Here is a 16,720-nt window from a genome sequence, read left to right as displayed (position 1 = left end):
GAAGCAAATGTTCCTTTTTATCACCTGTTTTTATTTCCTTGCAGGTCAGCATTGGGCTTTGAAAGTAGGTGCACTGTGACAGGTTTTGGGAGCTGTTCCAAGCATGGCGCCATTAGCATCAAGCTATTTAAAGCTCTTTCAGCAAAAAAAGGACTTAAAATGTGAATGAAGCTCTTCCTTGGGCTGTAGGGAGAGTTGTTTAGAAGCTGCTCTACCAAAACCCAAAAATCTCACTGCCAGTGAGTCAAGTTCAACTCCCACAACCCTCCATCGGGTTTCTGAGGCTGAAATATTTGGGGGAAGAGACTGTTCACCTTTCTCCTGTGTGGTAACTGATGGCCCTGAACCCCAATCTTTAGGTTAGAATCCAATTATGTTATGCACTGCACCACCAGGACTGTTCCTTCACCAGTGGATAGAAAACAGGTTCGAAGGGAAAGGGACCTGACAAGTGCTTGGATGTGAACTGAAAGGTCAGCAGTTCAAACCCATCAGCGGCTCCACGAGGGAAGAATGAGGCAATCTGTGTCTGTAAAACATTACAGCACTGGAAACTCGGGCCATTCTGCCCTGTCCTGCGGGGTCACTATGAGTCAGAATCAGCTAGAGGGCAACGGGTCATTTTATTCTCATCATTCTACATCACGCAATTCCATTTCTTTTTCTGCATGACTGCTTCATTTACAGTGGCTTCTGAGATATTCTGACTTCAGTCTGTGCTGGTCAGGTGTGCTGTAAACTCTCCCTTCTGTTGACCTCGTAATCTCTCAACCATCACCCAGCCCTCCTGTAAAGAACCTAACCGAGTTAAAGGCCCAGTCAGCGGTCGAGTCGACTCAGACCCACCACGACCCCATGCACGTCAGAGGTCCTACCTTCAGGGCCTGCTCCTTGAAGTACTGCAGGGCGTAAGCGAAGATTTCCAGGGCTTTGACTTTCTTGCCATTTGCCGCAGTCAGGTCTGTCTCCATGGTGAGGTCCTAAAGGTGGGAAAGGTATGACAGTGAAGGAGAGAAAGAGAGCTGTTTGATGCATAGATGCTTGACTTCTGGCTTTAGGGGCTGCTACTTGGAGTTCTGGTGGCCTAGTGGCAAGAAGTGGCACGGCAATCCTGAAGGCACGCAGTTCGAGGCCACGAGCTGCTCTGCTGAAGGATGGGAAGTCTCTTCCTGTGCAATTAACTGCCTCTGAAAACCCGTGGAGGGTCAGCTAGGGGTAAGCTCTGACTCAACGGTACACAACAACAACAACTTGAAGACCTGAGGCTCTGCTGGCCTCATGGTAAAAAAACTGCACTACCATCCCCAAAGGCACGTGGTTCAAATCTAACATTTGCTCTGTGGAAGAAGGATGGACAATCGCCTCCTATGTGATTTACTGTCTCTAAAAACCCGCTGGAGGGTCATCTACGCCTCGGAGTTGACTTGATGGTACCCAACAACCCGGTGATCTAGTGGTAAGAAGCTGCTCCGTCGATCCTAAGGCACACAGTTTGAATCCATCAGCTGCTCTGAGGGAAAAAGGCAGGGAATCTCCTGTGAAATTTGCTGGTTTTTACTGGGGGAGCAAGGGGGAAGCATTGGGTCATTTCTGACTCAGTGGTAAAAAACACCACCACCACTTGGGGTCTGTGGAATCAAGGGAACATACTTATATTTCCTGACATTTGAGGAGCAGACTAGGATGGTGTGTCCCCCTAAAAAGGGCCTGGTAAGCGTGTCCCCAACTGCAGAGGAGACTGCCCTGTGGGCCCCACCGCCACCCTCCCTCTCTTCCTGTCTCTTCTGGATGCTCCTGAAGCAGAGGTTTGGGGTTAATGATGGCACCAGGGAAAAGGAAGCAGACAGCACCCCCGAAGCAATCTACATACAATTTGCAGACAAGGTCACCCTTGGGAGCCTTCGAATGGAGGCTGAAATCAGCCGACTCGCTGCTGTGTGTGATGCTAAACAGACATGAAGCTTTCATCCCTCGATGAGCTGCCAGCCAAGTAACCAAAATAACCCCACACTGGCGCTGCCTCGTCCCCCGGGAGCCCAGCGTCACTGCCCTCGCTCGCTGCCAGGAGGGGGAGCAGCTGCTGAGCGCGGTCCTCGGATGCAGGGTGCTCGCTGAGAACCCAGGTGCCGCGTGACCAGAGGGCGTTAAAAAGTGATGAGGGCAGTCCCCAGAGGATGGTGGGGGCAGAGAGTGGAAGCTCCCTCACCCCCAATCTCCCAGAACCAAGCAGCTTATTACTGCCAGGAAAAGTCAGTGAGAGGGCCAGATTGACCCAGGCTGGGGACTTTGTGTCATCTCTGGACTGTGCAGGGGCACTGGATTACCAACCCCGGCCTCACAGTCTGCAGCCATCCTCGTGATGTATCTGCATCTATCCAGCCACCTCCCAACCCTGCTGCGAGCCGCTGCCCTGCCGCTCCCACGCTCAGAAGGGGACCCACACCACCAGGAAGGCCCGGTCCTGAGGGGAAGTCTGTGCTGCACTGATAGCCAGCCCTGAATTCCATCAGGGGAAATGGGAGTGATTGGGACCCAGCAGAAGGGGGACTGGATGGAAGGGAGCCACGTGGATGAGCTGAGAGCCACGCAAGCCGGGGCTACGGCAAAGCTTCCCACTGAGATGTGTTTTGACATCTGCAGCAACTGATAGCAGACACATGTAATAACAAGACCTAGGCCCTGCTTCACTGGGGTGCTTACCAGGTGTCAAGGGCAAGGCACCATCACTCCTCTGTTTTCAAAAAGCCCAAACCCACCACCGACTTAGTTCTGACCCATGATGATATCCATCAGGTCTCTGAGGTTGTGACCTTGACCGGAGGGCATGGCCCATTCTCATCCTTCACTGTGCCTGCTGGCTTCAAACTACCAACCTTTACGGCTAACAGCCCAGCATGTAATCCACCACACCACCAGGACTCCTTACTCCATTTGACAGGTAAAGAAAACCAATGCACAGACAGGCTGAGTAATTTGGATTAAGTACTTTGAAGGTGGTGGTGGTTGTTGTCGATTACCTTTGAGTTGAGCACGACTCATAGTGACCCAGTGAACAAAAGGCCTGAAGCCCCTCTACAACTATCGGCATTTATCAAAGTTCATAGGGTTTCCGGAGGCATGTTGTTTAGGAAGTGGATGCCACTCCTGCTTCCAAAACTGTGAAGGTAGGGGCAGGATTTAAACCAAAGCTAAGTAGTTAAAAGGGCCAGGATCTTCAACCCTCTATTTCCCATTCTAAGTACTGAAAGTTAAGGGAAATTTGTGGGTTAAAATGCTTAAATTGACAAAATTCTATAGTCTTTACCTGTTCTCTGAAGCTGTGCATGGGGCTCTGACTTAGCTTGTTCACTCACTGACATCAGACACCCCAGTACAACTTAGGGAACACTGGACAAAGGGGACACTGGGGCTTGCTATACAGAACTGAGGGTACAGCTTTGGGGGCTGACCTCCAATTACTGGACATTTGATTTCCCGAGGCAGCCTTTCCCCACACAGAGGGTTGGTACCCAGGTGCTTACCAGGTATTACATTCAGACTTTCCAGTTAATGGACACTACTCCCAGGTGTCCCCAGGTCCCACATCCCTCCTTCAGGACCCTGATGTCCAAACAATCCAGCAAGTAAGGGAGTAACTTCTACACAATGGGGTGTCCCCACCACCCTGCTCCCGTGCGACAGTCAAGGTCAGCACTGACCAGTTAGTTTCTGTGCCCTGAAAGCTGTCAAACATGCTGCCTGTCTCCCCGTGCACACAGACATCAGAAGGTGCTGTGTAGCCATCAAGTGTGTGCACTCCTGGTTGTGTCCAAATTTAAATAAGCGGTCAGGGCTCTCTGGTTAGGAGATGCTTCAGGACCCCTGAGTTGGACAGCACGCCCAGGCCTGGAGGATCCTTGGCTCTCCAGGGTGGGCACCTGGGGACAGAGTGGAGGCTCGCTCACCCCAGTGGTGTGCAGCTTCATCTTGAACTTCTCCAAGTACAGCCACTGCTTGGCCTCGTTGGGGTCCAGGTCATGGTAGAAGTCCCTGGCAGCATAGCCGAAGCTGTGGAACTTCCTCTCCGGCGTCAACAGGATGGTGGTTGGAGTCTTCTGGTTGGACACACCCGGGTCCCCACCTTCCCATCGCCTATCGCCAAAAAAACAAAAAAAAGACAGAGGTTATAAGACCCTTGCTACCTAGCAGCACTGACCCGGGCACCTTCTGCATGCATGAGCACTATAAATGGGGTACTCGGGGAGCTGCAGCAGATGCAACTGGCCAGGCATGTTCTGAGTGGTTCAAGGCGCAACCATAGTTCCAAAGGAACCTAAATGGACCTGGCCCCAGTCGTGGCTCCATAACCAAGGCCTGCCTTGATTCTCTCACTGGCTAGTCCATGAGCATCTACTGTGTGCCAGGTGTGAGTGACAGGGGGACAGAGGAGCCCTGTTTCTGCTTTCGATGGACCCATAACCTAGTCACCAGTTGCTACTGACTGGATCCTGACACCAGGCAACCCTGTGTGTCAGAGCAGAACGGTGCACCACCGGGCAGGGGATCTGCCTGTACAGGCACGGAGCTGCACTGCAACCCCAAAGGCACACACTTCGAATCTACCAACTGCTCCAAATGAGAAAGACGGGCCATCTCCTCCCATACAAGCTACTACCTCAGAAAACTCACTGGAGGGTCAGCTATGAGTCAGATCCGACCAGACAGGACATAACAACATAAACTACACATAAAATGCCTGGTACCTTTCACTTAGTAACTGTTGCTGTTGTTGTTATGTACTGTCAAGTAGGAATTGACTCAATGCTGATTTACAGTGAGTTTTTAGAGGCAGTTAACCACATGGGAAGAGACTGCCCACCCTTCTCCGCTAAAGCAGCTGCTGGATTTGAACCGTATGCCTTTGGGTTGACAGTGCATCTCCTTACCACTAAAACATCGGAGCTCCCTGATTAATTAGATACTCTTATAATCCTTGCATCAACAGATACAGTCCATTATGTGAAGTTGATTCCAACTCAGGCAACCCGAAGGGAGTCAGAGGAGAACAGCACTCCACAGACCCTGCCCCAAACAGCTGATCTGTTGGAAGTACATTGCCAGACTGTTCTGCCAAGTTGCTTCTGGGACAACTAGAGACTCCTAACCTTTGATTTAGCTGGCAAGCAAGTTAACCTTTGTACCATCAACTAAAGGAGCCAAACTAGGTTGCCTTTTTTAAAAAATTATCTTTTCCACAAAACCAATTTTGTGTGTTATTTTGGTTGTAATGCGTATTGGCCCGAACCAAAAACACTGGCCCTGCTGCCATCTGCTTTATTTCAATTCACACTACACTCAAACCCAACCCACTAACATCGAGTCACCTCTAGCTCAGAGACATGAAATAGGTTGCAACGCTCTCTAAAGCTCAGAAGGGAACCCTGTTCTTTAAAAAGGGGTAAGGGACAAGCTGACGACAGACTGGGAGTGTGTTAGGTGCTGTCGAGTCTACTTCAACGCAGAGTTGGCCCCAGGGGACAGCGCCTAGGGTTTTCTAGACAGTTATCTTTCTGGTGGCATGGTCCACGGGAGCCACAGCGCTAACCCAAAGAGGCCTCTCTGGCGGCCCGAATCCACCAGAAATTCCGGGGCGAGAGACATGGGCAATCTTCTCCTGCACAAGTTATAGCACCGGAAACCCAATGGAGGCTCAGCCGCGAGTCAGTTCTGATTTGATAACAATGAACTTTTTTTTTTTACTGTACTCACCTTTTTTTAAAATTAATTTTAATGAAAGTTTACAGAGACTTAGGGATTCCATTCATTGTTTCATTTTCCTCCCTGCTTATCCTCTCCTCCCCAATCCACTCCACTTGAAAAGTAAAACTCATAATTATGCAATCCCTCCCCTCAAGTCCACTCTACTGTGCAGCCTTCATTCTGGACTCCTGTCATGACAATAATACCCAATCATATGTCCCTTTTAAACAGTTCTTTCTCTCCCTCATCTGTTTCAATGCAGTATACATAATTTATCCCATCTTTCTCAGTCTCCCCCCCAACCCCTATGTCAGTCCCATTTTACAACAGTGGCACTATGCAGTATTTATCCTTTTGTGACTGAGATGTCCTCCAGGGTCATCCATTTTGCATAATATTTCATGAGTTCCTTGCTTTTCAATGCAGCGAATGGAATACTAATTCCATTGTGTGACTATACCACAGCTTCTCAATCCATTCATTTGTTGATGGGCACCTGTTGTTTTTTTTTCAGCTCTTTGCTATTGTGAACAATGCAGCAATAACCATGGGTGTGCATATATCTGCTTGGGTTGAGATTATGGTCTCTTTAGGGTAAAGTCCCAGTAGTGGAATTGTTGGGTCAAATGGTACTTCTATTTCCAACTTTTTTATAAAGCACCATACCGCCTTCCACAGTGGCTGCACCATTTTACACTCCCACCAACAGTGAATAAGGGTTCCAGTTTCTCCACAATCTCATCAGCATTTGATATTTGTTGTTCTGTTAAATTTTGCTCTCTTTACTGGGGCGAAATAGTATCTCAGAATTGTTTTGTGCAATTAACTTTTGAGAATGAGGACCTCTACAGGAGAAGACAGCCAGGAATGCCCCCGTGGGTGGGTTGACGCGCTTAGACTCCCCAGGACTCCACATCCACATCCTATCATTCAAATGAGCTTTTCATTATTCACAATGACATGAGCACATACCCTGCCTATGTTTGCCCCTTCTTATTTATACACACGGGAGCTCTGGTGGCCTATGGCAAGGAGCTGTGCAGACAACCTGAAGGTATGTGGTTCTCATCCACAGCTGCTCCGCAAAGAAAAAGTGGGCAGTCTCCTCCAGCGTGATTTACTGCCTCTGAAAACATGCTGGAGGGTCAGCCGTGGGTCAGTTCTGACTCGATAGTACCTAACAACAATTTATATACTAGCTTTCTCACTCACAGCTTTGTTCCATCCTCATAGCTTTGCCAGTTTGTATCATGGTTCCATTAGCATCTTTTGATGGAAATAGAATTCAGGGATGACTTCTCTCTGATATCTCTATTATAATTAAGATCACATCTCCATCAGCCTTGAACTCTGGTGAGGCTCTTTAAGTTTCCCCTCCCAAAGCAAGTTCAAAGCTCTTCTGCCTCTCTTCTATTTCCTTTGCGTGATTATCCTTCGGTTTGTCCTAGAAACTAGGAAACACTGCATCGGGCTTTTAATGGAGGGCTCTTTTCCACACATGTTCCCCGTCTCCTGGGACAGTGACAGCAGAGCAAACCCTCAAAGCTTCCTGTCAGCTGAGTACCCAGGGCTTCGCAGTCACTGGCTTCTCTGAAGGAGCCGCTTTCATGATTTCCTGAAGAGAGGGCAGTGCCGTGGCCCTGGAGCATCTCTCAAGGGCCTCAGGCCGGGTCTTACCGGTTTCCTGGAGGTGGGGGGGCCTCCCCAGGACTGGGATCACTGCTGCTAAGACTTGGCTTTTAAACAGCACTTTACCAAAGCACCTAAAATCTGATTCTGGGAGCTATAACTCAATTACACAAGCACTTGGGCGGAAGAACTGCAAAGTCAATTATGACACATTTTCAGAGGCATCATTTGAAATGGGAAATTGAGGTGATAAATCTCTGCTTCCAGAGCTTGGAGGGGCAGGAGACTCTATGCAGGAAAGCCATGGGGCATTCTGGGAGAGCCCATGTGTGGTGGCTCGGTAGACGGGAACTCCACATTTACATCTGTTCATAGTGGATGGGGTGGAGTGGGGCACGGGCATTCTGTGCGTTGGGAGGAGGGAGTGCCTCAAGCAGAGTGAATCTCTGGAAACCCCCACACCACGGTGCTTTTGGGGTTCACTTGCTGCGATGCAAACCAGGCAGCTTTTATGATGCTTTCCCTTTCCAGTGACCTTCACTCACGGCTTTTTTCATTTCTAAGAATTATCACATTTGTTGTTTGCATTATGCATAAGTGCAGTGCTTATGAATAGTAAACTGTGAGCATGAACAGTGATAATTCAAATGAAGAAAAACCATGAATGACAGGACCCAAAAGCACAAAGCTCCAGAACTTAAAAAAAGAAAAGCAAACCTCAAACGCAACGTTGTTAAGTCGGCACTGACTCACAGCTGACCTTCTATCCGGTCTCCACGCCATGAGACACACAGAGGGGACTGCCCATCCTTCTCCTGCAGAGCTGCTGGTGGCCTTCAACCCCCAGAGAGGTAAGCCTTCATTCGGGTTGGCAGCACGACTCTGTATGCACCACCCAGACAGAGCCCCACGTGGGATAAAAACAGAGTGGGGCCATCGAGTCCAGGTGGCTGGCAGCTAAGAATCAGGTTGGTAACCAAAAGGCTGGCAGTTCAAGCTCTGCAACCACTCCACAGAGGAAACTAACCTGCTTGTTTAACGATTTATAGCCTCAAAAACGGGGGCGGGGGCGGGGGTGGGGGTGGGGGCATGGGAGCCTTTCTGCTCAGTTCCTATACTGTGAGTCAGGAAAGTCAAGTAGACTTGACTGAAGGGAGTTTGGGGGTTTTGTTTTTCTTTTTTCCCCCCCTTTTTTTTTCAGTGGTTGTTTTTGTTTTTTCTTTTTTAAAAGTATTTGATGAGTGTTCCTTATGTGATGTAAACTGTAAATACATGTGGCTGCTGATAGAAAAGGTGGATATCTGAGTTCACCCAGCGAAGCCTTGAAAGAAAGGTGTGGCAATCTAATTTTTTAAAAAATTGGCAGCTGAAAACTCTGTGGAGCCTATGCAGGGCACTACAACGGGTCTCTGGTCCACCTGGAGCAACAGAGAAATAGAGTCAGGAATAGGGGGAGCTGCCTCCTTCTCCACAAGACCAGAAGAAATGGTGAGTGCCAACATGCCATTACTGAACATTTTGATCAAAGGTACCTTAAAAGAATTCTAGTCAAAAGGAGAAAAATGCAGAACAGAATTTTGAATTCTCAAGGACTCCAGACTTTCTGGAGCCACAGAGGGTAGATGAAATTATTATCCCGGGGGAGCTCTGGTGGCCTAGTGGCAAGGAGCTGCAACTACAATCCCAGAGGTACATGGTTCGAATCCACCAGATACTCTGCCGGGAAAGGAGGGACAATTCTCCTCCTGTACCAGTCAGATCTGATTTGACGGTACACTCACACAAAAATAAAATTTAAAAAAAAAAAAAAGAAATTATTATCCCGAGATTGTCTCTAAATCTTAAACCAAAAATACATTTTGAAATCTCAAAACTGAATAACAGTTCAGTCTAACAAGAAATAAAGGTCTGCTATGAGCATTATGCTATCAGTATGGGTTCAAATTAACAACTCAAAAAATTGGACAGAAATCTTAAGGGGCAGAGAGTTAATGTTAATGGCGAAGAAGAAGTCAGCCAAGGAGGGTGAGAATGGCTGCACCACCCAGGGTCGCTGAATTGCACACACAGAAACTGCTGAACTGATTTTTCGCTATGTGTATTCTCAATAAGAACAACAAAATAAATAAAGCTTAGGGGAGAAACGTCCTGCTGAAGACGGTTCTTTGCAGACCCACATGGAATCATCAAGAATCAGAATCAATGCGACAGCAACAGGTAAGCACTAGATAGGAAATCTCATTTCATTTACCTGAAAATAGGAAATCTCATTTCATTTACAAGTACCTGAGAGGCAGGTATTCTCATTATTCCCATTGCACAGATGAGGAAGGAAATTGAAGGCTAACAGTAATTGTCTATGATCACACAGTAAGTGGCCGAGCTGATGCCAAGGTCATCTCCATCTCAGACATTCTCTAGGTCTGAGCCCTTGACCCTGGCTGCATGTGGGAATCACCAGAAGGTGGGGAGAGGCGCAAGGTACTGGGTTTCAAACACAGCATTGCCCATGTCTCACCCTAGACCAATGACATCAGAATTAAAACAACCTTTTACAGACCAGGAACTTGGAGCATAGAGGTCAGGCACAACTTGTCCAGATAGGTACAGTGAGTCTGGGCTGAGCTGGACCAGAGCCCAGGGTGACATTCTACGACATGCTCATTGGTGAGAGCCTGTCCACCCCCAGGGCTCCAGCCCTCCCCCAGAGTCCGTCCAGTGTCCATGCCCCCACCCCTGCAGCATCACCTCATCACGTGGATGCATTCTGGTTCCTTGGTGAAGCTGTACGCATAGCCACTGGATGTGGTCCCAAAATCAATGGCGACCACCACCAGGTATGTCTGCTCCTCGGAGACGTTGGTATCAGTGTCGTTCTGTGGAGACAGAGAGTGAGGTTGAGGGGGTCGGGGGTGGAAGGGAACCGACTCTGGCTTTCAGGGGATGTCCTACCCAGGAGATAACCTTGCCCAGTCATGCACCCACCACAGACAGAAGGACTGTCCCAGTTCGAGTCTGTCACATGGTATGTCCTGGGGAGGGGGCCAGGCAGCCTCAGCCTCATCCTGAGCGGCCCAGGAAGGTCTCTAACCTCCTGGGAGCTGCTCAGCCTATAAGGAGTCAGGCTCACTTGGCGAGGGCACTTATCTTTAGCTCACCTGTCCCTTCCTTCACCACCTGGGCATGAGTGTGGCTAATGACAGACACTTGACCAACGGGCCAGGAAGTGCAGTGGTACCTGAGGTACTCAGTCTCCACGCAGCCTCTACCCAGAGCCTGTGTCCTTTGGAGCCAAGAGTGCCTGGACCTGTCCTGTCCCTATACTGCACTTGTCCCTGTACCAGTCTTGCACCTGTACTTTATCTGTGCCTGTCCCTCTTTTACTCTATGTGAGTGGAAAGGGTCAGCGCCAGCCTGTACGATGGGCCCCAGAGCCTTGTGCTGACAGTCTAGTAAGGCGATTAGGCAGGCTTCCAAGTCTTTGCTTTAAAGTGATGTCAGTTTTCTTCTCTTTTTTAAAACTCCATGGACCTCCAAATTCTAAAACCCAGCTTTCGGATTTGGCATACACTGGTAAAATAAAGCAGACTTGAGAGCCTAGTCTCAGCCACCTGGCATCTCCTCACACTGACCCCCACCAACAAAGAACCCCAAAGTGATCACTCAATCTCGACCAGGAAGAACCCGTGGATAGGTGACCTTCCTCCCAGGACGGGGGGCATTCCCAGGTGCCAGACTCTGAGGGCAAAACAAGGCAGTCCTGGTAAAACAGGACGTGGGGACATCTCCTCCTACTGGTGACTCTGCAGCTGTCAGGGGCCCTTCCTTCGGGATCCAGGCAGCCTCTGGAGTCTGCTCTCCCCTCCAGGCACTCGCCTGGAGCTGGCTGCGTGGGAAGCTCCCACAAGAGCCCCTGATTTCACAGTCCAAAGTAGAGCGGGAACCACAGCCAGCTAGCTAGAGCGCCCTAGGGCTGGCAATGCCTGGCACAAGTCTCCCTGGCAAACTGTATCATTCAGGGCAATTACACAGCCACTAGCCCTGGACAGGTGGCAAATTCCCCATCATCACGAGGTCCAATCTCACTGACTGACTAGAGTCGGCCGTTTTGCATCAACTGCAGGCTGCCCGGCCTCTCAGCCTGGTTCTTTAAAAGGCAGCACCACCTGTCTGCTCATGTCACTACCCAGCCCAACAGCCACAGAAGCCCCAGCCAGACTGGGAAGGCCTACGTCCAGGTACAGGAAGGTGGAGCAATGTCCGCCGTCATCATCAGGCAGACCAGAGAGCACCTGTTCCCTCGCACACTAGTGGGACAAAGGACACAGGTACAGCTGGCCTGGGCCACCCTCCACCCAAGGCTCATGGTCTGGAACACTGACCTGCAGCTGACCGTGAGCTTCTATGCAGGAATGGCCTGGGGGTCTAACTCACTGTTCTCAACACTATCTATCTATAGGAAACCAGAAGGGTTCCCACACTCCTCTGAATTTCAGATTATTATGTCAGAACGATGCTGCCTTATCAGCCTGTGGAATCCAGCCCAGGTTTTACGACCAGTCTCACTTCCCTGGGAAAATCAGTTCTCAAAGTCTGTTTCTGCATCTATTCTATCACTTTCTACCCAAAATTTAAGTGACAAATGCATGACGTTCAGAATGGGGGTGGCCTTTGGTGAGTGCTCACGGGCATGAGCTGTGGTTACGTCAAGATTAACAAGGTCAACCCTTTCAGGCCACCGTGGGACTGGGACGGCCCTTTAATCTCTGCTCGTGAGCGTGAGGGCTGCCTGGCCCCTGTGACAGCACCGTCCCTCCCACCTCCACACATCTCCTTATTTCTTACCACGATGTGAGAGGGAGACAGAGGCGTTATCCCCGTGTCCCCCAGACTCCGGGCTGGGGAGGAATATGCAGGGGTGGGAGCCGTTTCTGGAAAGAAAGATAAGCAGACACATTAGAAGTGACGCATGCTGACCCCGGAGCAGGGGGCTGGGCGGCTCTGTCTGAGAAAGTCTGCTAAAGTGGTGGGCGAGGCCAAAGCCCACCATACAGGCTAGGGTCTCTTCCAGCATCCTTGCATTTGGGATTTACAACAGGTCGGGTAAGACGCTCCTCTTGTGCCAACACCATTAAGTGGGAGGTGCCACTCTTCTGTTGAGGCAGTTCTTAACCCAGGCACCATGACGGGTCAGAGTTATCTGTGGTCACCACCTGCCAGGACCTGTACAGCGTCTGGGAGGAGACTCCAAGGCCCTCATCTTCCCAAACGGGTGTTGTCATTGTTGTTAAGTGCCGTCAAGTTACCTGCGACTCATAGTGACCCTATGTACAACAGCCCTAAACTCTGCTCTGTCCCGCACCAGTCTCACTGTCTCCAACACACCCATCCCGATTACCCCAGTCGCTGAATTAATCCATCTCATTGAGCATCTTCCTCTCCTGAGCTGTCTGTCCCTCCACCCTACCAAACACGACATCCCTCTCCAAGGACAGGTCCCTCCTTGTAACATGTCCAAAGTATGTCAGACGAAGCCTCAGACTCCCTGCCTCCAAGGAGCAGCCTGATTTCACCCTCTCCAGGATAAATCTGTTCTCCTAACAGTCCATGGTATATTCAATACTCCTCCAGCACCACAGCTCAAAGGCATCAACTCTCCTTCTATCATCCCTAGTAGAACTTCCAAAAGGCAAACAGCCTCACTGGTGGATCTCTGACAGAATTCTCTGCCATGCCTGAGTCCTAGTTGGTACATCTCCTGCAGAGGGATTTGTCTGTCAGTGGGGGTCTGTCTGCATGTTGCTGTAATGCGAACAGGTTTCAGCAGAACGTTCAGATTAAATTAGACAAGGAAGAAAGGGCTGGCAAGCAACTTCCAAAAACCAGCTCCTGAGAACGCTGTGGAGCACGACAATGTGATTTAGAAATGACCCGGTGGATGGTGTGGGGCTTGGCCGCATTCTGACCCACTGTGCATGGGATTGAGGGTGACAGAACATCAACTAACAACAATTCTAAAGAAGCAGGGTGTGAACTTGACTTTCAGAAAGAGCTTCCTTGGCTGATGGATCCATCCCCCCTGGTGAATGCAGCTCTCTTCAATGATACCAAAGCTTCTTGATATTCAGTAAGAAAAAATAAACAAGAGAGAGAGCTATCAGATTAGCATTTCTAGGCAGCTCAGACAGAGCCCCTCCAAGACACAAGGTCAAACAGGAGGGGGGCCGACAAGCAGCGGCCAGCACATTGTGTTGTTGATTGCCATACTGTCCCTGCAATTACTCAGCCACAGACGTTTGCTCTCGGCCAGGGTGCAGTGGCCTGTCCCAGGCATGAGTGCCCACAGACTTCTCACACTGTGCTGGGCAAAGCTCAAAGCCTCCAAAGTGCCTCTTGCAAGGGGCAGATTGAGCAGAGCCAAGAACCCCAGTTCACACCCTCACCAGGGAGCCAGTGTCTCACAAAGGGGCACCTACAGACGCCAGGACCTGCAGGGGTGGCTCTGCGAACTGCTCCCTTTTGAACAGACACTCAAACAAAATGCAAACTTATTGCCATCGTGTCAGAACTGAGTCATAGCTGACCCTCCAATGGGCTTTCAGAGGCTGTAAATCGCTCAGGAAGAGACTGCCCATCATTTTTCTATGGAGCTGCTGATAGATTTGAGCCGTCAGGTGCAACTTTTGCGTTAACTGCGCACCTACCTACAGATACGCTGCCAGAGCGCCTTCAACAGACACTGCTGTTTTGTGCCAGAGTTGGCACTAACTCAGGGCTGACCCTCTAGTGGGTTCAGAGGTTGTAAATCACACAAGGGATTTTCCCATGGGGAAGTTGGTGGATTTGAACCACACACCTTTGGGTTGGCAGCGCCAACTCCTTAAGCGCCTACAAACACAAGGGCCTGCATGGAGTGCTCTACAAACTCCCCACTGAGCGCACATTCTAATCTCTACCTGGACGAACAATGGGTAATTTGTTAAAGAATGAACTTTGACAGCAGAATGGTTAAGTCATTTGGTTTGCTGACCAAAAAAAGTCAGGGGTTCAAGCCCATGAGCTTCTCTATGCGAGAATGATATGACAGTCTCTTTTTATAAGGATTACCTCCTAGGAACTCTATGGGCCAGGTCTTCTGTGCCTAACAGCATGACTATAAGTAGGAATCCACTCAATGGTACACAACAGGATTTACTAAAACAATCCAAGGAGTGAAATGCAGAGGCGTGTGGTGGCAGGAAAGGCCTGTCTCCTTTCAGGGGGTTGTTCAAGGTGGTTCTATTTTGCTCTTCCATCAAATCACTGAGATTAATCCTGGGTGCTTACTGATTCCGCTCCCCCTACCCGGCAGCAACAGCATCACTGCAGTGGGTACTAAATGAACTGCAAGAATAAAATGAATTTTGAAAGAGTGAATGTGAAGCCTCAAATTGCTGCAGCCACCACCACCCCGCCCCCGCCTGCTGACAGGTCTCTCTCCTGAAACGGCTCCAGTCCACCCCAGGCAGAGCGGTGCATAAGCAGGTAATTACAGAGGCAGAAAATCAACTCGCTCTTCTGAGAGAAAGAAAGCTCCTTCCAATTCCTATTAACATCACAGCCTAGTGCTCTTGAGAAAAGAATTCTGAAAAATAAGACTGAATCCCGAGTCCGCAAAGCGGTACAACTGGTTAAGCGCTAGACAATGGATAGAAAGATTAGGGGTTCAAATCCACCCAGCCCAACTTAACAGGGAAATAAGGCCTGGAGATTTGCTTCTGAAAGGTCAAATCCTTGAAAAATCCCCCAGAATGCACTTCTATTCTGCAGACTTGGAGTCACGACCATGACTTGGAATCAACTTACTGGCAATCGTCAACACCAGCAAGGACTGGGTGTTAGGCCAGCCTGCTAAACTCCACCCACACATGCTGGTTAAATTCCTACTACAAGGGAACTCCTTTCATAAACAAAGGTGGAGCCCAGCTCCGGTAGGGGGCGCTGCCAGGTGGCCCTTAGACCAGAGGCCAGCTCGGCCCTAGGCCCCTGGGGCAGTCCACCGAGAGATGGCATCCAGCACCTGGGAGCGCCTCACTCCACCTGCTACCTGGAAGGCCTGCAGCCATGTGTCCGCATTTGCACAGACGGCCTTGGAAGAAACCAAATGTCTAATTGCTTGGGAAATCTGGTGTTGGCAATTAGCAAACAAGCTATTATCTGCAGACAAACCATCCACCCCGCTGTCTGCTCGGTTCTAATTATCCCATCACTCATCCCCGACCAGAGTGTGTCCCTGGGTCGTCCCACCACCTAGCAACAGAGCATGTGTCAGGCCACACACTCAACACATGCCCTGGGTCCCGAGGGAACTGCAGGATACTTGAGGGCAAGAACCAAGAATTTTTCGGCTTTCCCTCCCCCACTACATCTGGTACAGTAATTCATGTATCATCTGACTTGCTCAACTCTCTGGTAGGCCCAGAAGCAGAGGAACATCACAGGAATTTCTCCATCCAAGTTGAAAATTCAGTTCCACCAGCTGAGGCTTTAACTGATCTGCATACAGGGTAGGGAGGGGTGGTGGTCTTCTAATATAGATACATATATTTCATGCACCCACATCCATGTTGTTGTTGTTGTTATGTGCCGTCGAGTTGCTTGAGACTCATAGCGACCCTATGTACAACAGCCCTAAACTCCGCTCTGTTCTGTGCCAATCGCACTGTCTCCGACACTCCCATCCCAATTATCCCAGGCACTGAATCAATCCACCTCATAGAGGGCCTTCCCCTCCTGAGCTGTCCCTCCATCCTCCCAAGCATGATGTCCCTCTCTAAGGACCGGTCTCTCCTCACAACATGTCCAAAGTATGTTAGACGGAGCCTCAGAATCCTTGCCTCCAAGGAGCCACCCGGTTTAACCCTTTCCAGGACGAATCTGTTTGTTTTCCTAGCAGTCCATGGTATTCTCAATACTCTTCTCCAGCACCACAGCTCAAAGGCATCAACCCATATCCATAGCTGTATCTATTCCAAAGCACAGGCAATTCGTCAGTTAATGCCTATCAATTCACCATCAAATACTCCATGGGGACAAACACATTCTCAAGCTTTCATATATATGACATCAAAGTGGTGCTCAAAAGTTCTTGGTGAAAAGATTATGGAAACGTGCACCTAATCCCTGACATGAGTGGGAAGCTTAATTTTGATGTGCTCAGAGTCTCTGCAGATGATTCATTCAATGGGTAAACCATTAGGAATGAAATGAATACATCAATTAATCGACTGACTGCTGATGATCTAATTGATTCTTCCTGCTAATGCAGATGTGAAACTGTCATATGGAATGTATACATGCTACTGTGGTATCA

At 49.5% G+C, this 16,720-nt stretch overlaps 1 protein-coding gene across 1 annotated transcript in view; it reads right to left on the bottom strand.

Annotated features, from left to right (window-relative positions):
* HSPA12A (heat shock 70kDa protein 12A) overlaps nucleotides 1-12,291 on the bottom strand; it is a 33,099-nt gene extending 20,808 nt beyond the window's left edge. Inside the window, exons 1-4 of the mRNA XM_006879909.1 lie at nucleotides 12,214-12,291; nucleotides 10,117-10,244; nucleotides 3,945-4,131; nucleotides 876-980 (exon numbers count right to left, since the gene is read on the bottom strand). Of these exons, the coding sequence (XP_006879971.1) occupies nucleotides 876-980; nucleotides 3,945-4,131; nucleotides 10,117-10,121 (297 nt within the window). The 5' untranslated portion in view covers nucleotides 10,122-10,244; nucleotides 12,214-12,291. The remainder of the gene's footprint in view (nucleotides 1-875; nucleotides 981-3,944; nucleotides 4,132-10,116; nucleotides 10,245-12,213) is intronic.
* Between the last annotated feature and the right edge of the window lie 4,429 nt (nucleotides 12,292-16,720).

Source organism: Elephantulus edwardii, unplaced genomic scaffold (genome assembly GCF_000299155.1).
Source record: "Elephantulus edwardii isolate Elephantulus edwardi_28Jun2011 unplaced genomic scaffold, EleEdw1.0 scaffold00006, whole genome shotgun sequence".
NCBI lineage: Eukaryota > Metazoa > Chordata > Mammalia > Macroscelidea > Macroscelididae > Elephantulus > Elephantulus edwardii.
This window is presented reverse-complemented; position numbering and strand designations above follow the sequence as displayed.